The 22,199-nt window shown below is 36.3% G+C and overlaps 1 protein-coding gene across 1 annotated transcript in view; it reads left to right on the top strand.

The window, feature by feature from the left end:
• The window catches only part of LOC113038786 (probable G-protein coupled receptor 158), a 41,493-nt gene extending 21,274 nt beyond the window's left edge, over positions 1–20,219 (top strand). The window contains exons 6-11 of the mRNA XM_026196443.1: positions 6,485–6,594; positions 6,720–6,958; positions 8,395–8,533; positions 14,882–14,987; positions 15,096–15,242; positions 17,426–20,219. Of these exons, the coding sequence (XP_026052228.1) occupies positions 6,485–6,594; positions 6,720–6,958; positions 8,395–8,533; positions 14,882–14,987; positions 15,096–15,242; positions 17,426–19,156 (2,472 nt within the window). The 3' untranslated portion in view covers positions 19,157–20,219. The remainder of the gene's footprint in view (positions 1–6,484; positions 6,595–6,719; positions 6,959–8,394; positions 8,534–14,881; positions 14,988–15,095; positions 15,243–17,425) is intronic.
• The last annotated feature ends 1,980 nt before the right edge of the window (positions 20,220–22,199 follow it).

Raw genomic sequence — 22,199 nt, 5'->3', positions numbered from 1 at the left:
TTCACACTGTAATAACTAGATAACTCATGTAAATGAAACTTTGATCAAACACAATGGGAGATGCCCTTTATTTGACCACATCTCATTTGTGAATACCTTTTCCTTCTTGCGTAAAGCTGATTTCCTCAGCAGCAGTGACTGTGTCCTGTTGTGCTCCTGTCTCGGTGGTATTTTTCTCTGTTCTTAAGCAAAGCACAGCTCCCAGACCATCTGTGATAGTCAACAGCTCTTGCATTTATATGAGAGATGAGAGAAGATGAAACAGGGTAGGGATGGGAACTTCTAAATAGGGGATTTGAGGATTGGATTGCACTTCTATTTCTTATAAATGGAAGAAAGTGCAATGCAAAATATAGTGGAATAAACCTGGGTTCTGGATGAAAGAGCCAGTCTCTAATCTGAAAAGTCATTGTGTCACTGCAACTGCTGTTAGAAGCTCCAGTTGCTATAGAAACAGTCAGCATTCTGAGACGTGCACTTGCAAACTGGCTGGTCTAGTCTGAAAAATATGCTTTTTTTACACAATCTGAACATGGGAAACAATATTTATGAGACGGTTGATTTCAGATTTCATTTGTGATTTAGAAATTTAATGGAAAGCTTGGTTAACAGTATTGGTGAAATTGAATTTCCCCTTTCAAAGAGATAGGAGCTGCACTAGCATGGCTGAAATAGCTGCGCGAGAGGCGTTTCAAATATGGCCGCCGAGTGAAATGATTTGCCGTAAAGGGAAGTGTGTAAATCTATATTATTATTTCCATATTTTTCTCCTTTTTGTTTGAAGAAAATGTACAATTAACACTAAAAAGTAAACTTAGGATGTCGTGTACAGGTATGTGATTTTTACATCAAAAGGGATTATTTTAATAGATTAAAGAGATTAAAAATATTAAAGAACACTGGTTTAGTGATGTTTATCCCTAAATGTAAAAAAAAAAAAAAATTTTTTTTATTTTATTTAAAAATGAAGCAGGGATTTTTTGTCATTGTTTAATAAAAAGCATTCACAGCATCATAAAGGCTCATGAATTATAGTTATGAACCAAATAGTATAGTAATAAAATATTATAGTTTTTATGATAAAAAAAAACAATTTATATAATCTGTCAATGATCTGATAGTCAACGTTAACATGAAATCATATTTATTTTCTTAATTTACATTTTAATGTGAAAAAACGATTTTCTTTTTTGAGTGACATTTTATTTTTTTCCCATTCAACCTCTATTATTCTCGATTATTTTGACAGTCTTTGTATTATTTGTTTTTGCAGTTAATGTATTAAAATGCAAAAAAAGTAATACATATTGCTCAATCACTTATAGAGGTCTGCTTCATTCTATTCTCATTCCCTAAAACCGACATTCACTAATTCACTATATTATTTTATAATTGACTTTTTAGAAAGCGGAAATGAGTGTTCAGTGCGCGCTCACAACAGACACGGAAGAGAAGACAATGCTGAATAAAGTCATATTTTTTTTTATTTTTTGGCCAAAATGTATTTTTGATGTAAATTCTAACTGACCCTCTGATGTCACATGGACTATTTTGATGATGTTTTTCTTACCTTTCTGGACATGGACAGTAGACCGTACACACAGTGTCAATGGAGAGACTGAGAGCTCTCGAACTAAATCTAAAATATCTTAAACTGTGTCCCAAAGATAAACGGTTTGGAACAACTTGAGGGTAAGTGATTAATGACATAATTTTCATTTTTCTAACCCTTTTTTTCTAACCCTTTAAGTCAGGGTTGCAAAAGGTGTTTCATGTTCCCTATTTCTAACAAATTGATGGCACAGCAGATTGATCTTGAGCTCTGCATGGAACAGACGACAGTTGTCAGTGATCAAATATGTGCATGCTCTCAGATGCTCTATGGTTGCGTGTGTTTTCTGTGCTCTGCCACATGCTGCTGTTCTGCTTTGCAGCGCTATGCATTATTTACAAGTCCATCAAGTTCTAGCGCAAGTTGTTAAAAATAAATCCACTGATTAATTAATGTCAGAGTGTTGAAGGGAAAAGGGGCCACCTATTTGTCTCCAGTCTGATGATACAAACATGTCGCTTCATTTCTGTTGCTGTCCTTGACTCCCTGCCCTACAGTTCTGACAGGACAGAGACACAATGGGAACTTTGAAGAACCGACATAAAAAAAAAAAAAAAAAAAAAAAATTTATGACAGATTTTGTGGAAAATTCAATAAAAATGTTTTGATGTAAAGAAATATGATTAAATACATGCAATTACTAAAACTAACACTAATATTATAAATTAAATAAAAAGGACTTCAATTGCATTCACTCCAAACAAGCCACATAAGAAATATAACAATATTTAACCAATCACAAGATATCACGCATCCCTGCTTCAAAAAATAAAATGTTAACACTTTATTTTAAGGACCACTTCTCACAATTAACTAGCGTGCATATTACTAGCATATTGTACTTATAAAGCACATTTTAAAGCCTTCTTCTGCATGACCATATTTTAGATCTCTGCAAGCAGCAATTACCGGGGTTCAAGCACTTTAAGGACTTTATGGCTTCTATGCTGTTAGGGTGTAGGACAATGTGAAATGTTTGTCTGACACATCCAAAATAGACAATTTGATCACACATAATGAAAGGGTTAACCCAGGGGTGTCCAAACTTGGTCCTGGAGGGCCGGTGTCCTGCAGAGTTCCGCTTCAACCCTAATCAAACACACCTGAACAAGCTAATGAAGGTCTTATAGGTATACATCCAGGCAGGCTTTACTCTTCAGGATACCCCTGGGTTAAACTATAATACTTAACACACACTGTATTACTTAATACACTAAGCACTAAGCATGCACTCTCTCTCTCACTCTCTCTCTGTCTTTCTCACACACACAAACAAACACACACACACACATATTTGCTGTAAATATAGATATTTTAAATAGATGATAGGTAACAAAAAACTTACTGCATGTCTCCTGTTCATGATAAATTTTTTCAGATTTAACTGTAATCATGTGGCATAAATATAAAAACTGATATATCTGTATAAGTGAAGTGGTAAACCTTGACTAATGTCATTTTTGTAATGTAATAACAATGATTTCATAATGTCTAAATGTAAATTTGAAAGTTAAATCTGAGAAAAGAAGTATAGTAGTGAGTAGAATGAGCCAATGAGGTTCTTTGCTGCCATCTAGTGGTTATAATAGCAATTTCATGGAATTTACCATAGAAATAGTGTTTTTAACCTTTATTAATATTATAGTGCTATTTTTTGCCCAATGTCCATACAAATTTGCATGAATGTTTAGAGCCATATGATGTATTGTTGATGCTAAGTTGACTTAGTTTTGTGAAGTTTTGATAATTGTTTTAGGATTTGCAAGCTTTTGGGTGCATTAGATCAAGACCCTATTTTAAAATTACTGTTACAGCTGTCAAAATTCAAAGGGTCAGCATTTATTAGATTTTTTAAATAATTATTGACCTAGAGACTATATTAATTTTAAGAACCTAGGACTAGTTTACAAAAGTAGTTAAGAAATGATCTCAAATATTTAAAGAACAATTTGATTGAGAGCAATGGTATTAGAGGCAAAGTTGTTTATAATGAGGAGGTCTATCGTATGATATGAAGATCAAGTTTATGTTTGAAACAATGCAAAATATATGAACATTTTCTGTGATTTCCGTTAATTTACCACATACATATTATGATTTTGAATCATTTTTAATTGTTATAAATCTTGCATAACCTTGCATAGTTGTTTAGAATCTTATGCCTCATGTGCTCACATATTTTCATGAACTTCTGAGTTTTTGTTTTGGAGATATAGTGCTCCTTTTCTAAATTACCCAATTATAGCTACCTGAAGGCTAAAATTGGTTTAATAATTATTGATCTAGAGAGTCCAGTGAATTGTACTGCAGTGGTTTTATTTTAGGTTGAGTAAAAAAACTAGGACTAGTTTGCAAAAGTACGTTTTTAACATAATTGAGAATATTTAATGAACTATTTGATTGACTGCAATGGTTCTTGAGGCAATGTTGTTCAGTATGAGGAGATCTATCGTATACATACAGTCGGCATCTAGTCATAGCTGGGGGCGTGGCGAGGGCGGAGTCGGCGTGGGGGAAAACACAGCGAACATCGTGTGTATTTGAATGACAAAAATACACATACTGAGCACTCATTCACAGAGACGCGTAGAAAAACTGTAGTGTCTTTTAACTTTAATATTCATATACAGTAGTCCATATCAATATTTGATTTATTTTACAGCTCTACTGTAGATGTATTCATTCAAAAATAGCCATATTCCGTGACGTTCTGTTTTATAAAGCCGGTTCCATTTTTGACTGGATTCCGTGATTTGATCCGTATCGCTTCGCAAACAAAGACGCTACGCACTTGAAACCAAGCGAGAACCAGGCGAAAGTCATAGTTAATAGTTAGTTAATTGTGAGAACTGGACCATCAAATAAAGTGTGACTAATAAAACATATTTATTTCATAAATCATTAATACCATATATGTTATACCAGGGTTGTACACCAAGTTTAGCTTTCTTTTCTTCTTCTTCTTCTTTTTATTCTAATAAACTGGATCCATTTGAAACATTGCTGCTTTTACATTAGAATAGGCTTGATGGACATAGTTGTTCTAAGCCAGTTTCTAGAAACCTGCGATGACATTTGGTGCTAAAAATGGCTGCATGAGTATTTTGCCACGCATCAACATGATGCCTCATCAAGCTGGACAGCGTTTCTAACCAGAATGCCCTGCTGAGGATTGCTGGCGAACATACTGTATCTGTGCATTGTAAATGAGCCTAGTATAAGGCAGGTTTATAAGATGGAGAATGAACAGAACCAAGACAATAAAATAACAAAGGCATTTTCCCCAGTTTTGTTCTAGTGGTGGATTAGTTTCATGTGTCAACAGTTCAGTCTATTTCATCAAAATATGACCTTACTGTACATCAAGCTCTTCACTTTCCTAATGAGTGAAAAGGCATGTGCTCATTTATTTATCTGAGAGGAGAAGTGCTGCTAATTGAGTCTAGCTCATGGTTAGAAGCTGCACATGGCGAGCTCTTTGATTATACTGGAGGGACCGTTTTGCTGTTTGCACATTTAAGAGGATGACTGTGGATTGGAGAGCTGTACTGGTGATTCTCCTGGGAGACACAAGAACAGATGCATCTTTCCATCAGTCTGCGCCAATATTTATTTATTTAATTCTGCTACTTTAAATGAGACAGGCTCAGAGCAAAAGGGACACCAGGCTCGACAGATAATTAGGAATTCAGGGAGCACTTCACAGGCTTGGGAGGATAAAGAACAACGATTAAACTGTTCTTATACTTCATTCATACACATAATAATATTTTGTGTAGTTTTGAAATATATGTTTTTTCGAGTAATGAATTGATTTTCACGCACAGCCTTTGAATGGGAAAATGCATACAAAGACTGTATAATTTACAACTATATCTGGCCAAGTGTCATGAAATATTTCATATTTCAGTTTAATAAATAAAGCAATTTCTTTTGCGTCTAGAAAACGTATCTTATTTTAAATGTTGTTAATGCTGTTGCTTTTTAAATTATTGTAACAATTAAAAGAAAAGTTCTCTTGCTGAAAATGTACCCATCTTCAGGCCATCCAAGATGTAGATAATTTTGTTTCTTCATCAAAACAGATTCTGAGAAATGTAGCACTCCATCGTATGCTCTGCAGTGAATGGGTGCCGTCAGAATCAGAGTCCAAACAGCTGAAAAAAACATCACAATGATCTACAAGTCATCCACACCACTCCAGTCCATCAGTTAACGTCTTGTGAAGTAAAAAGCTATGTGCTTGTAAGAAAAAAAATCTATAATGAAAGTGTTTTAACTTTATACTGTTGCAAAAATACAAGTCCATAATCCATAAATATGCTTCCTCCAGTGAAAAAGTCCACCCCCCTTGTCGTCTCAAATCAAAATCCACACACATATTTGTTTAGAACTGTTTTGGCTTGTAAACAGTGCATATTGTAATCTGTGCATATTTCTGTCCTGATTCAGACCAGACAACTTTTTCACTGAAGGAAGCAATATTATGGATAAAGCACTCAGTTGGAAGTTAAAAACGTCTTAATGATGGATTTGTTTCTTACAAACATGTAGCTTTTTGCTTCACGAGATGTTTATGTTTTTTTCACATTACAGTAATGAGAATTTGAAGTGGAAATCTGAGTGAATATGCTTCTAAAAGTAGGTTTCATTTTCTTTTAGCAAAACATAATTCCATACTACTTTATTTTGATTTTAATGTGCAATATGACATATTCTTGACAGGTTTCAAGAGACTGAGTTAGCTACTTTCTGTTTACTGAAAAGCATCGGTGAAACTGATGTGTTCTTATCATAATTACAAATAAATGCCATAGAAATTCAGTGAGTAGTCAACTTACTAACTTTTCATTTTTATCTTTGTATCACCAGGTTATGATACAGTATTTTAATCCAAGTGTTTTCCGGTGTATTCTCCTGAGATGGGTGCGTTTGCTCGGATTTTCCATCGTCTATGGAACAGTGATTCTCAAACTGTACAGGTACAGATAATGCTGCCAACTTCACAGTGAACAATCATGTTTCTGCTGAAGTCTGCATGAGAAAAACGTGTTGCTTTAGTTGACCTCTTTTATATTTGTGTCCTGTCCTTGTTTCTCATATCAAGGGTTTTAAAGGTGTTCCTATCCCGCACCGCACAGAGGATCCCGTACATGACCAGCTGGAGGGTTCTGCGTCTGCTTGCTGTGATTTTGCTGGTGGTCGTGTGGTTCCTTGTGGCATGGACTTCAGCCGTATGCCAGAGCCCTGACACCCATGACGCCCTCATCGACATCGGTTTGACCCCAGAGGGCCTGCAGTTCAGCATGTGCCTGATGGACAGCTGGGACTACATGATGGCTTCTGGTCAGTTCTTATGCTTATGCTTATTCTACCATAACCAGCATTGGAAAGCAAAATACAGACAGCGGCCCAATTAAAAATGTCATTCGATTTAAAAACCAGCAACAAATATTTTATGAAGCACAGGAGGAACTGCAATGGAAACAGCCTGAAAACTCATGACATCTTTTCGTGCACACAAACAAAGTCATTCTAACTTATTATTATTTCAGAAGGACAAAGACATAAGCTATACTTGCAATTTTTGGTGTCTCATTTCTCTTATTTTTTAATTTTGTACATTTTGTTGGGGGGGGGGGCATGGTAAACATTTAAATTTTGGGGTAAAATTTTCCATTAGCACTGGTTTAGTATAGTTAACTAAAACTAAAATCATAAAATAATAATAATAATAATAAATTGTGTTATGTAGACATAACCTGTCCTCCAACAAAAAACTACCATATAGTTCGTTTGTGCAAGCACCTTATTAGGACCTATATTTACATTTGAAAGTTAAGCGCCCTCTAGCAGGCGTGAAAATAATGACAGTATCGCGTTGCGTCTGTCGTCATGAAATGACCTATAACGTCATTACCAATCAAAATGCACGTTTATGTAAATCCAATGTGTGGACTTTTTACACCGATCTCACACTAATTCGTACATATTTTACTAGGTGGCTTATTCGTTCGAATGACCACACCTAACCCCACCCCTAAACCTAACCCTCACAGAAATCATGCTAAATTATGATTTATTGAGCATATACATTTTACGTGCACATCCGTTCTCTGGGATCGAACCCATGATAGCATGATTACGTATCAAGGTATAACGCAATAATCTACCAACTTAGCTACACGAAACGCAAATCAGAGTCCAAATGAAAGAGTACAACACATTAATTTGAAAATGACCTTTTGCCCATAGGGGCGCAATTGTAGTATACGCTGTGATGGGTCGTATTTCAGGGATTTGGACAAATGACCTATACGAGCGTATTGGTTGGAGGACAGGTTGAGACATAAACATAAACAAGGTATGGTGTGGCTCAAGGGATCTTAAAATACGGTCGTGCAGAATAAAATGTGCTTTATAAGTGCTAATAAACAGCTAATATGCTAGTATTATGCATTATGATAAGCAAGTAGTTAATAGTGAGAATTGGTCCTATACTAAAGTGTTACCAAATATATAAATGTATGGTATGATTATGGAGTTTAAAGATTAAGCAAATTCTATTTGGATTTGTAACGTTGTTGTTTCAAACACCACCTTTAAGATGTTCATGCTCCGTCGACTGGGTGTTATTTGAGTGATGCAGCAAAGGACAGAGTGAGGGGAAACAGCCTTTCAGGCAGTGTGAAATCACATCTTTTCAGCTGGCATTCCCAGACTTGACACTCTAAATAATTAGTGACGGCCCTGTGCTGTGTCTCCTTGTGTTCCTGTTCCAGCGGAGTTCCTGTTCCTGCTGTGGGGAGTCTATTTGTGCTATGCTGTAAGGACCGTTCCCTCCGCTTTCCACGAGCCACGCTACTTGGCAGTCGCCATTTATAATGAACTCCTCATCTCTGCAATATTTCACATCATTAGGTGAGCAATGTGCATTAGTTATGAGTAGCAACGGCAGAAGCATGATTAAGATGACATGCCTCCCATGTTTATTCATGAGACGGCTCTCTGCATTTATGAGTGGAATGCAGCGCCATACTTGAGGAATTACATGAGAGCTGAAATGCAAATCAAATACAATCTGATTTTCTGAGGTTCCTCGTGTGCAAGGATAAAAAAAAACTTTCTAGATGATTTCTAAAAAAACCTTTCTCCAAAAAAAATGTATTAAGTCTGGTGAAAAAATGAATGAAAATAGTTACATCAAACATTTCCCTTACTTTGTGTTTTCAGTTATCCTCTTAGCAAGCTAAAAACTTTTCTTCCCTTTTTTATTTCCAATTTTAAAAACTGATTTTAAAACACTAGGCGTCATACACTTGCCAAATTTGTAAATGGGAAAGTGAAAAACTGGACATCATACACTAAATGATCACGCACTACCAGACTTTTGTTCTGTGGGTTATGTGCAACAAACTTCAATATTCTGTAAAACAGGTCACATCGCTTCTGGTTCGGGTCTCTTTGTGTGCGTTTCTTTAAATATAGAGCTGTTTCACTCAAGATGTCTATCACATACACAGACTGATATCCCAAAGGTTATTTTCTTCTTTTGGATATTAATATATTGGAATAAATTGTTAACAACAAATAGAACTAGCTAAAAAGTCCATAGATTTTGCCACCATTTCCAGATACAATGAAACCTGTTTTCCAGTTTGTTTCTGTGATGTTCAGCATAAAGCCTAAACTGTAAAGAATCATGCACCTTATTAAAAGGAGCCTCATGAAAAATGGAAACCATTTGTGTAATATCGGCTTAAAATACATTTCAAAACATACCCAACGGAGCCAGAGGGATAAAGGGACAAGGCGAAACCAGAGCAGAGGCCTAGCAATAGGCCAGGAAAAGCAGGCAATTGCCTGGGGCTTCATATTTTGAGGGGGCCCCCGACAGCTGACCATTTGAACAATCGAACATGTCATTATTAATATAACGGACCCATACATCTGCATCCCCCTTAGAGGGGCCCCTCTTGTGTTGACCTGGATGTGCTTCATTTTTCCTCATGATGCGTCTGGAGGCATTTAAAAACTGGCACAGCGCTTACTTGTGTATTTGCTAATTTAAACATGAAGAGGACATATACTTCTGGCAGCCAGATGCGGGAAAAAAAGTAAGAAGTGGAGGAAAAGAGGAAAAATGACAGCGGTAAATGATGGAGATAAGACCTAAGGACTTAAGGGTAATTATATGACAAACAAATGTTTTCATCGTTAATTCTTCTTCTAAGAAAAAAAAAAAAAAAAGAAAAACTCAAAGCTGCTGGATCTGGGTGTGGCTGAATATTCTGCAACATCGGAGGTGTGACAACAGATTATTTTATTTTAAAAGAGTGGTCAACACTGGCAGGGTGAAACACCAGAGAACAGGTATAATCCAGGGCAGACAAAAGATTAATCCAATAAACAGGCAATGGTCAGGCCAGGCAGCAAACGATCAAAAACAAGGTAAACAGTCCATGGTCTAAACAAGGAAGGCAAGGAAAGAAAACACAGAAACTGTGAGTGCATCCTTTATAGTCATCCTTATTGGAAAACAGGTGGAGTCTGTTAATGAGTATCTAGGCTGCGGTTATGAGAAATGAAGTCCGGGGTAGACTGGCAACAGTCGGGGGTGGAGTTCATGTGGAATCTTCAGCTGAAGATTGTGGCAGTATTAAAAACAGAAAGGTTTTCCTTTGCATTTTTAAAATGTTGTGCATAAAGACGTCAACACTGTCAAAATGGTTGCCATTCACATCTGCGAACACAGTTAAAAATGCTATATTATGCATGACAGGCCAGTAGATAGTGATTTAACTTTGTAAAGAAGCACTATGTGCACATACATATAAAATGAAGATATGTACGGATGTGCATGACATCACAGTATTCTTGAATTTACGTTTTTGTAATTTACTCAGTGATGATAATGGTATCCATTTTTTTTTAAATTTGCAATTTGATACCAGTTTTCAAAACCTTTGCATATTCAGGCCCCCAAAATGCTGTTTTTATATAAATGAATGGCCAAAAAACTGTTTTTAGTTGAAAATGGTTTTGTGAAAACAACTTCTTTATGAGAACAAACTCCTCACTGCAGTTAGTTTATAAGTTCTCTCTTCTCTGCTTTGATTTTTCTTGTATTTTCTGCACATATTTCTGTCATGAGTGCCACAAACCCAGATAGGCAAACTAGTATCAGCACAAGCAAAACTGTTTGCGTTTGAACTTGCGTCACGCAATGTGTGTTCATGCTCTCCTTCACATTCCAAACCCATCACGATTATAAAGGATTTTCAACCCAAACTGGGTCAAATCAAACCAACTTCCTCACCCAAGAATCCCAACCCAGTGTAGCCAAGCATAGCAGTAATTGGTTAAGAAAAGCTCTTTCTCAGGATGACACACTTGTTTTGATCACGAATTGAGGAAGCGGGATAGCAGAGGCTAATTGCTAATTCAGATCAGCATAGAAATTCAACAGCTGTATTTTTAAACTTAAAATTAATAAGTTAAAAGATGAGCCCATGTTGTTTAATTTAAATAGAACTTCTCTTTATTTGCATGGGGATTTTTGTCCAACACAAGCTCTCTGTTGTTTCAGTAAAGTGTTAAAGTGATTCTGTATAGCGTTTAATCGCATTCCCTCAAGAATGTCCAAGTGTCCGTTCCTACCCCCACCAGGAACAGAGAATAACAGATTTTTTTAGAAAAACCCTCATCCACTTATATTTACCACAGCACTCATTTAGAAAGCTTCCTAAATAAATGTTGCTGCATTCAAAACACTGAACACAAGCTCTGATGATGGCTTTTGTGACATAATGCACACTGGTCACTGCGAATCATAATTTAAAATCTTCTCTGTTTGTAGTAGCACATTTAGAATAGATGTAAAACCAGGCCGACATACCAGAGAGTTTTAAAACAGAAATGTGAAGCTTGTATTTGTTTAAAGCACTTACATTAATTATTCAGTAAAAATGTTCATTATTAGAGCTATGAAATTCCCTTAAGCTGTCCTTAATGTAGATCAACATCTGTATATTCATCTGTATCTTTATATTTACAGCATACTTTATACTGTATATATGTACAGTATATTTGCATTAAGTAAATGTTTTTAATGGATAGTAACCTAATGTGAAAAAAACATGCCCTTAATTTTACTGAATGTATGCAAGTAGTGTACTTCATTTTAATTAACTACACTCATTTTACTTTAAAGTACATTTAAACCATTACATTTTGAGATTTTTTTGTAATTTTTTTAAGAATTGCACTTATTTTATGTGTTGACTAACATATACTGTATAACAGGTAAAATACTTATAACTTGTAATTATGATTATAATTTGTAAAGTACTTATAATTAATTTAAACTAGTGTTAGTTAGTGTTACATGTAAAGTTAATACATTTTAAATGTACTAAATTGCAACTTCATCATGGTAAATGTTTAATTAAAGTTTCGATAGAAATTACTTTAAAGTATATTTTAATTTACTATAAATGCTTTTCAGTACATTTGGAAGTACACTTGAACTTTTATTTTAAAGACAATATAGAAGCAACTATGAAGTAACAAAGGTGTACTTAAGTGGATCAAAAAAGCAATCTTAAGTTCAATTGCATTTAATATTTTAATCTAAAATATAATACATTTTCTTTTAATTGCAATTAATATGCAATTAAGTGTCCTGAAAACATAACATTCATTTTGCACTAAAGTATATTCGGTTACACTTTATTTTAAGGTGTCCTTTTTACAGTGTGATTATACATTTGGTTAGGATAGGGTTACTTACATGTAATTATCCATTTCTTAAAATAAAGTATTACTGAATATTCTTTTAGTATATCATATACATAATAAGTACTCTCTGTAAAAGATGCTGATGCTACTCTCATGCTAAAGTGTGCTTTTTTCACAAGGGACCTCACATCTGTATCTGCTGTTCTTGCACTTATTGTAAATTCACCATGTTTACCAACCTTACTGGCTCTATGTTGACACACATATATCCATCTTGTCTGCAACCCTCATTTACCAGTGTGTGACAGTGAACTGGTTTGTTTAACATGGATTGTGTAACCATGCCCCCTATAATGACTGAAAGTCGTCTTGGCCCCAGTTAGAAAGTAAAAACCAGATCACATCAGCAGAACTTTGCACTAGACTTGTAAAAAAGGTGAAGACAGCTAGCCTCAGCTAAACGACATCATGAAGACGGCACTGATAAGCCACTTGAGAGAAGGTTCATAAAATATGGCTGCTGCAGACAGCTTGCGCATAAAACTACTAAAGCCTAAAATAAACCCATTCCCCCTCTTCCTGTCTCACCCTTGGTCTGCCATCTGCCAGACTGCTCTGGTGCTCCTTCATTTCACTCTCTCTGACCACAGAATTATCTTCATTTATTTTCTCCAATAAATAATACAAATAAGGCGTAGATCTAGCAAATGGTTTTTGAAGCTGTGCTCTCTTGAATTTGTTTCGTAAACTAGTAGGACACGACCCAAAAATAGGACGCATGCTGATTTAAAAAATTGCGGAAACACTAATATCATATAATATATCTGTAATAAAGTACACTAATATCATATAATATATCAGTGAACAGAAAGCAGTTTATAGTGAATTATAACTGGTTTTGCAAGTTAATCAACAAGGTTTGCTTTATGTAACACATTTAGTTTTGATATCCAAAAATAAGTGATAGAGTTATGAATAATTGTCATCATTCTGAATTTGTTATGTGACATGTTGAAATAACAAATGCCCAACACTGAGGTACTCTGAGTTGATTTGAAGTTGAAAGTCCCAACTTTTTTGTAAAATTAAGAATTATGGCAGAATCAAACTGGTGTGTGGTGAATGTCACAATTCAATTTATTGGCCTTCAGTGTGCTGCTAAAGATTCTGCTCATTTAACTGATTTATGAGGAGACAGACTTTTACGACCAAATGTATTTCCCACCATTCTCTGTGGCAGCACGAGAATGAAAAAAATACACAGATAAAACGCCAATTACACACCTGATGTGAATTCTTTGCTCTTAATTTTGTTATGATACTGATAAAATGCTTTCTGGATTTGTTAAGAAGTGAAAAAAGAAAAGGAAATTGGTGTGTCATTTGAAAACAGTGGCAATTATAATTTCTACTAAACTCAAACTCAAATGGACTTGAATGCAGCATCAGGTCTGTTCTGGTAGGGATGCAGTCAATAGGAAACAACGATAAAAAAAAAAGCATGCTTAATGCAAATCTAAAATTCAGCTTGCATACCATATACAGTATGCATGCATAGAACAGAAAAATGATCAAGCTCAAAATGTATCTGCACTATTGTGTTTTTGTTTATTCCTCAGCTTCACTTGTAGTTTGTGTCGAACAATTTTTTATTGAATTGTTGGCTGCTAACAGCATAAAACCATTAATAAACACTGCACTGAAATGTGTATGCATAAGCCATACATTGACTGCGCATTTCTCATATTCAGAGGCCTAATAAAATATTTTGCTCAGTGTTTTTTGTTTAATGCATGGATCTGTTAACAACTCATCCATGTTTATCTGCAAAAATATGAACATTCTGCCTTTGTCATTTATAATTTTGCATAAGTTTGGGCCTAGTTAATGTCAATACATTTTAATATTCTATTTTTTGTAAATGTATTATTTTTGAATGATAAACAGTTTTGGTAGTGCATTGGGCTGCCACTTCATGCATTTATAACCTGGGTCCTGAGTCAGAATCTCTGTCCTAGAGTATACTTGTGGAGTAACTGGCATTATTTATAATGAAGGTATGACAGTGCCTAGAAGTTTTAGCAGAATCATTTCCTATGTCAGCCACCCCTGCTGGTTCTAGCAGATAAGCTCTGTTTGATGCACTGTTTTGATGCTTTGCCAAAGAAGCTCTTGAAAGGCAGTTTGATTAATGAGTCAGAGTTGCAGTACTCTTTGCATAACGGAGGAACGGTGACCTCCATTCCCTCCAAAATAATCAGGATACCTAACACCGTTGACTAAACACTGTTTAAATAAACAGAGCAAGCCTTTAGATGACACACCACTTTCAATTACATTTGCCCTCATTATGCTGTTTGAAGCTCTATGTTGTGAAATTTGCTCCTGTTCCTAAAATATTTCCAACGTTTATTTAGCTTTGATCTGCCATTTTTGATTCTCTGTCCAAACAAAAGTCAGAGGAGTGGCCTGCACGTGGTGATGGAAGATGCTTTTGGCACCTTTAACAAGTTTTGGTCTGATCTACAGGTTCTCTCTTGGCACTGGGCTGCATCCAGACTGGATGCTAATGTTATTTTTTGTCCATACGCATCTGACAGTGACGGTTACTCTGGGATTACTTCTCATTCCAAAGGTGATTATTATCCTTGTTGTTAAATCTGTAGAATGTCTGCTAACAGCGTATGGAGTTTTAGCACAGTTTTTGAGAAAGGTTAATGTATTGTTTCATCCTTCACTGCAGTTCTTGTTCACTGGAACTCATACACGTGAGGATATAGCCACAGAGGCTTATGAAGATGAGCTGGATATGGGTCACTCAGGCTCCTGTCTAAACAGCAGTATAACATCTGCCTGGAGTGTGCACAGTCTGGATCCTGAGGACATTAGGGTAAGACATTTTCATTGGCCCTTTGAACTTCTATACACACAAAAAATATCCTAAAACCAAAATCAAAAAATCTGACAAAATTTTGCAATGTTTGGACCCCATTGTTCAAAATTGCCTGGTACTGGTTCAGAATCACATTTAGATTTCCATTTAAATTTCAGTGAACTCTTGTTAGCGATATCTCAAATAATGTCTTGTTTAGGTACACTTATGGTATTTCAGACTCGGTCCATTTTAGGCATTTGATAGCAGTATGAACTGGAGGAAACTATACTTTTAAGCAGGAAATTCTCATTGTTGCTTTGAATATTACAAATAATTTTAGCCATCACAGGTTACCTGTACAAAAGTTAATGATGAAGAACATGACAGAAGTAGTGTTTATTTATTATTCTAGTCTTATGGAGACAGCAGCGTGAGTGTCAGGGAACTAGACAGTGAGGCAAGAGGACACAGGAGGTTTTTCAAAAAGTGGGGTTTTATTACCCAAAATATTGAAAAGTTACATAAGGACCAAAATTAATAACTAGGCCTAAAAAGAGGTCAACAAAAAAATAACTGAATATAAGCTCAAATACATCGACACACAACGCAAGGTTAACTAAACAAAAAACTGACCTGCCCCAAAGACACAGAAGAAAGCTTATATAACAGCTTGACAAAACCAAATAAAATAGAAGGGGTAAACAAAACTAACACTTTGGAACTTGAGAGCTAACTAAGGACAACCCCCCCCCCCCCGGCACATGGTGAAACATGGCATGGCCTAATGAGCTGGCTCCCAGATATAGGTCTCTTCAGCCCTTACCCACTCCTTTTGCCTAACCAGGAAGGGACCGCCCCCAACAGGTCCAGGTAACTCACCACAAAGAGACATGGGATTAGTGCACTCCCTGAAAATCAATGTAAAGGTAAAGCAAAATAAACCAAATCAAAACTGTATTGTGTTCCTTATTTAAATATTATAGTTAAGATGACTGTAAATGATAAGTGCAACAAACTAAGGAGGTGAAATAAAACAGTAATCAAATGTTTAGAACTTAGGTGATGTTACCCTGTGTGTGGCCATAGCCATCACAATGAGTATTTTACACGGTTTCCATGGTATTAGTGAATAGAAATCTTAAACTTTTTTTTCACTAAAATACTTTGAATGTGAAATTCATTGTTCTTTGCGAGTGTCATCTCTGTAAAATATGTACTTTCCATTATTTGTTGGATCAAAGAACGCTAAAGCCCCTTTCACATTGCGATTCCGGCAAATACACGGGTAAAGTGTTCTGGCAATTGTTCCCGGGTCGCTAGATGTTGCACTTTCACACTGCCAGTGATTACCTGGAATTTGTGCGTGCGTTCACACACAACCCGTAAAGGTCCCTTAATGGCACGTGACATCAGGGCGTGACGTTTAATGTACGAGTCGAAAACGTTAGGCACGTTATATTTTCACTGAAGCTGGCCAAAGATCTCGGCGTCAGCGCGGAAATTGAGGAACTAACTTATCTCTGCTTCATTACAGTTTGCACATATTTTTTTGTCACGAACGTTGATCTTCCTTCAAAACAGCTGGTAAAAGAGTCGCACGATAACGTGCGTCATCACTACGACACAGCATTAGATCTGGCTTTTGTTCACACAGCGCTCGTCCCGGGATTGAACCCGGCAATGTTACTAGGTCCCTGATCCGGGTTCAATGCCGGAATCAATCCTGGGACGTGTTGGCTTTCATACAGAAGGCGACCTGGCAATGTTCCGGCAATTTGCCGGGTCCGACGTGCAGTGTGAAAGGGGCTTAAATCATTGATGGAGACCAGATCACAAGCAAAATATGATCTAAAATCACTTTAATGCCAAAAAATAGCCTCATGACCGGTGCCCTTACATTTATCGCAGTTGCAGTTTCTAGCAACTGGAGTTAAAAACCTTTTTTTTTTTTTTTTTGTCCTTTCCAGTCTGTCTCTCTCTTCACTATGTTCACTACACTCTTCACTTTCATCTAAATGCAAAAACACCAAACATAAATCTTAGGAAACAATGTAAACGCAATGAGAACTGGGTTCTTTTTCATTAAATTAATATTTGGGTCAGTTTAGAGTAGAGGAATTGAGTTTGTTTCTTCTACAAGGGACATAAGAGTGAAAACTTCACTTTGTTTTGTATTATGTGTTCTTTGCCTTTATCAGGAGGAGCTCAAGAAACTTTATGCCCAACTGGAGGTCTATAAAAGAAAGAAGATGCTGGCCAATAACCCTCACTTACAGAAAAAACGCAGTTCCAAGAGAGGACTTGGACGGACACTAATGCGCCGCATCACAGAAATACCAGAGACAGTGAGTCGGCAATACAGCCGGGAAGATCGAGATGCAAGTGACCACGGGAGTAACAGAGGCACCCTGAGGAGAAACCCATTTGACCCATCTCACTCTGGGAAGTCAAGGGAAGAATCATTAAAAAGAAAGATGTTCTCACTGAAGAGATCTCATAGCTATGACCATACACACGACCAAGGAGGGGAAACCAATGGTGTTTGTGAAGATAAAATTGAGAATTCTACTACTGAGGCTTCTCTGCTTGACACCTTGATGGGGCGGAGGTCCAACAAGAAGAACCCTGAGGTGCCAAAGGTCGAGTTAGCCGAATCTACTGAATCAGTGCCCTTAGTGTGCAAGTCCGCCAGTGCACATAACCTAGCAGCGGAAAAAAAGCCTGTACATCTTCGGACCTCTATGTTACAGAAGTCACTGTCTGTCATTGCTAGCGCCAGAGAAAAGAAGCTGGGCATTACGGGGAAGACCCACAGTGTGGAAGATGCCAGTAAAAAGGGTCTCAAAGCAAAGGACAGCTCAGCACTTTCAGAAGTGGATGAATCCCCTGAGTGTTTACCCAAAATGATCATCAGCCAGTCGGTTGAGTACACCAAAACACCTAGTAAGATGGGCATCATGAAGCAGCAGGTGAGTGGCAGTCAGCCTTCCATTTTTTCAGAACCAGGGAAGAGCAAGGACCTGTATGATCTCTCTGAGGTGTGCCCTTGGGAGGTGGAGGAGTTACCCACTCCAACAGAGGGCAAGTCACAGAAGCATGTTTCCATTGCCCCCAATGAAACCAATACAAATGGGAAAAGTGGACACAAGTCTCAACACAAACAAAAAGGCTTGGGCCAATCTCTGTCAAACCGGCGCCGCTCCAGAGATAAGACTGGGGACAGGGATGAAGGGAGGAAACCCAAATCACCACTCAACCTCAATGCCCACAAAGATGCAAGTCCATGGAGCTTTGAGGATGTATCGGTGCAATCAATGGAGACTGTACGACTGTCCCCAGAGAGAACAAGCCGCAAAAAAAGTGTTACTCCTACAGATGGAAAAGCCAAAATCATCTTCTCAGACATCTCCAAATCCACGGGTAGCCTTTTACAGCCTCCAGCTCTCATGGTTGATATCTGTCCTTGGGATTACGATCCCCCTCTGTCCCCCAACCAGGACAAGACTTCCAGCCCCACACATCATTCAAAGAGAAGAGATTCTTGCTCGAAAAGAAAAGGATCATGCTCCTCCAAAGAGAAAGCTAAGGATAAAGATGATGATAAACGATCATCCAAAAATAAGGAGCGAAGAAGCTCCTCAAGCAAACCCTCTGAGAAGCGTCGCACAAGCCAAACATTAGAGGGGGACCAAGTTCCCACAGTGGCATCTGGCAGGAGGAGGAGCTCCACTAGAGACTCCGCCATCAGCGGCAGTAAGCGTGCTGATGTTTGCCCCTGGGAGACAGAGGTATTGCCCAGTGTTATCTCAAATGATAAACAGCCTCCAACGACTGAGAACCACACAACTCAAACACCGTCCACTTACCTCAACATGGCTGATGTTTGTCCATGGGACTTTGAAGAGAAGCTGTCAGGGAAAAGTGCATGACACAGCAATCACATAATTATACCACTCCAGTAGGGTGTCTGAGATGGCAGATTCCATATTTGAAAGTCAAGGCCCATTCACACCAAGAAAGCTAACTGTAACGGTAACTGGCTTCCACATCAACAACAGACACTAATGTGCACTGCAGTGATGTCGTCTGCCACTTTAAATGCAGAAGCTCCTTGAAGATGGATGGGTTCTGATTGGCTATAAAGGGTTTTTATCTTTCGTCAGCTGGAAAACGTAATTCTAAACATGATATTGCTGTTGTGTGGACTATTTTTCATATATTTATAACAATTACTTAACCTTTATAGTTATGGCTTTCGTCCTTGGTGTGAATGGGCCTTTAGCCTTATTTTCACATTTATTTGTTTTACGTTTTAAATAAGTTTGCATATATTCCAAGTAAAACACTTTTTCAGTTTTAAAATTGAAACTTATGTGCAAGTTTTTAAACCTCCACTGTATTGCCAACGGTACACTGAGTGTTTTAGGCGATTTAGCCAAATTTAACAGGAATGCAAATGGGTTAATGCTTGTTAATGTATAATGTAAAAGTTTCAACAACAAAAATTGGCTTCCAATTAAAATTTAAATATAGTGCAAAAGTGTACAAACCCCTCTCATTTTCAGTGTCAAGCTTAATATTTAATGTATTTATTAAAAACAATATAAATATATTAAATAAATAAATAAATAAATAAAAAACATTCTGAAGTGCACACAGTGGATGTCCCAGTAGCACTTTTGCTTCAGTTATATAATATATATACTGCAGTTATAATATATTATAATACTGCAGTTTTTAAATTCAGTAAATGAGAGAATTTGTTTTTGTGGTTTGAAGACCTTCACAAGGCACAGTTAGAGAGAGTGGGGTAAGATGAGACACATCTTGTATCTAGGAACTGCATAATTATATATTTTTTACTATTTATTTAAGCTGTAATATTTGACGAAATAAAGCACAGAATACTAACCCTACCTGTTTTTACTCCAGTTAGTAATTCTCAGGGCAGGTTTATTATTAATAATTTTGAAGGTCAATACATACATACATACATACATATATATATATATATATATATATATATATATATATATATATATATATATATATATATATATATATATATATATATAATTGTTGTATGGATAAATACTTTGAAGATTTGGCAGCACATAGTTGAAATAGTTGCCAAGGAAAAAATATCTGCTTTGTCTAATTTAAGTAACTTTGAACTACAGGTATATAAATATAACAGAAAACAAGCATTTGTGTAACATTTAAAATATAGCTGTTGTAAAGTTCCAATGTGGCAACTATCCCCAGTCTCTATATCATACATGTTGATGACTCAATAGATCTAACTATATATAAATGATTTGGCTGAATAATACAACTGAAACATAACATAGTTTTTATTTTATTTTTAATGGTGGTTGGCAAAATTACCTACGGGAAGGTTGAACTCGTAAGAAATCAAATTTCATTGGCCCTATGCTTTAAATTATTTTTTGTAATAGCAGTTTTATAATAGCAGGAGGCTCATCTTACCCTATTCTTATCTACATTTTAAATTGAATTATAAATTACAAAAATGCAAAAACACTCCTTTAAAACTTCAATGAACAACAATATTCACCTGATGCTCACTTTAAGTGTGAGTGATTGATAATTAAGATCGGTCTTTTAAAAATATATCCTATATTGCTCAAAGTTTTCTTAATTGCTTAAATTTACCAAATATATTTAGGGATATTTTTAATATTCATGGGAACTATTTTAGACATGGTCTACAATGCTTTCATTTATTCATTTATTTTATACAATGAATGGTAAAGATCAGACAACTGTACACCAGCAGGTTGCAATTTAAATCAGTTGCTTCATCATTCTCTGTAAAACATTTGTATCAGTAAACTGCATGAATGCAAGTAAACCAAGCTACATTTTGAATCGGTGTTGAATATTGACAGAGAATTACAGTTCAAAGCATTTGTTTGATCATTGCATGGGAACACTTCTCTGTTGAATTGTTGCTGGTACAGTATTGTTTCCCCCCGTTTTACAGAACCGTTTCTGTTCTGTTGTGATTTGTATCAGTATCAACTACTGTCTTACAACATAATCAGTGATGTCACACTATTGATGATTGTTGCATCAATGTATACAAAGTCACACTGGCTCTTGCATGACAGTGAGTAGGTTTGTCTTTTTACTGCACATGAAATTCTGAATCAGCAGGAGTGTTGTGAGTCTACTGAATATGTCAATGCAAAGATACATTCCTAACTTCAGTATTATTCAGTTGTTATGCTCAATAGCAACTCACCCAGGAACATTTCTACTGTAAATAAATATTGTGTGTTTCGCATGTACATACAAAACTTCCTGCAATAAACATTTTGTGTTCTGATTTGACTGGCCTCATGATCCTCATCATATGCTTATAGGATGATGTTTTAGTCCCTAATGGGTCACTTGGGTTGGCTTTTTGTCTACCAAAGAAAGTCTCCTAAAATGTAAAACAGACTACCCACTAAAGTCACAGTCCAAACTATTAAGTGAGTTAACATAATTAGTGTCATATTTGCTGATATATATATATATATATATATATATATATATATATATATATATATATATATATATATATATATATATGTGTGTGTGTGTGTGTGTGTGTGTGTGCGTGTGTGTGTGTGTGTGTGTGTGTGTGTGTGATTTATTAACCAGCTACACTCTCATCTATGGCTGTTTTTAACAGGGTTTGCTTTGTTTTAGGCCTGTGCATCTCTCTCTTCTGATTTAGACCGGGCAACTTTTTCAAAGGAGGACTCTTATTTTAGCCAAAAGCAACATTTTGAAGTTAAAAACACCTTAATGAAGAACTAATCCTTTAAAATATATCAAGGGAAATTACCACCCTGAACTAGTTTTTAATGCCCATTTCTAAGATTCACATAAAGCCATGTATATTTTTATTGTGGAAAAGTCCAGTCAAAAGATGCTTTTCTCAATATTTATCTTTGGTTG

This window comes from Carassius auratus, chromosome 2, assembly GCF_003368295.1.
Source record: "Carassius auratus strain Wakin chromosome 2, ASM336829v1, whole genome shotgun sequence".
NCBI lineage: Eukaryota > Metazoa > Chordata > Actinopteri > Cypriniformes > Cyprinidae > Carassius > Carassius auratus.
Note: the sequence above shows the minus strand (reverse complement) of the source record. Positions and strands in the feature narration are given on the sequence as shown.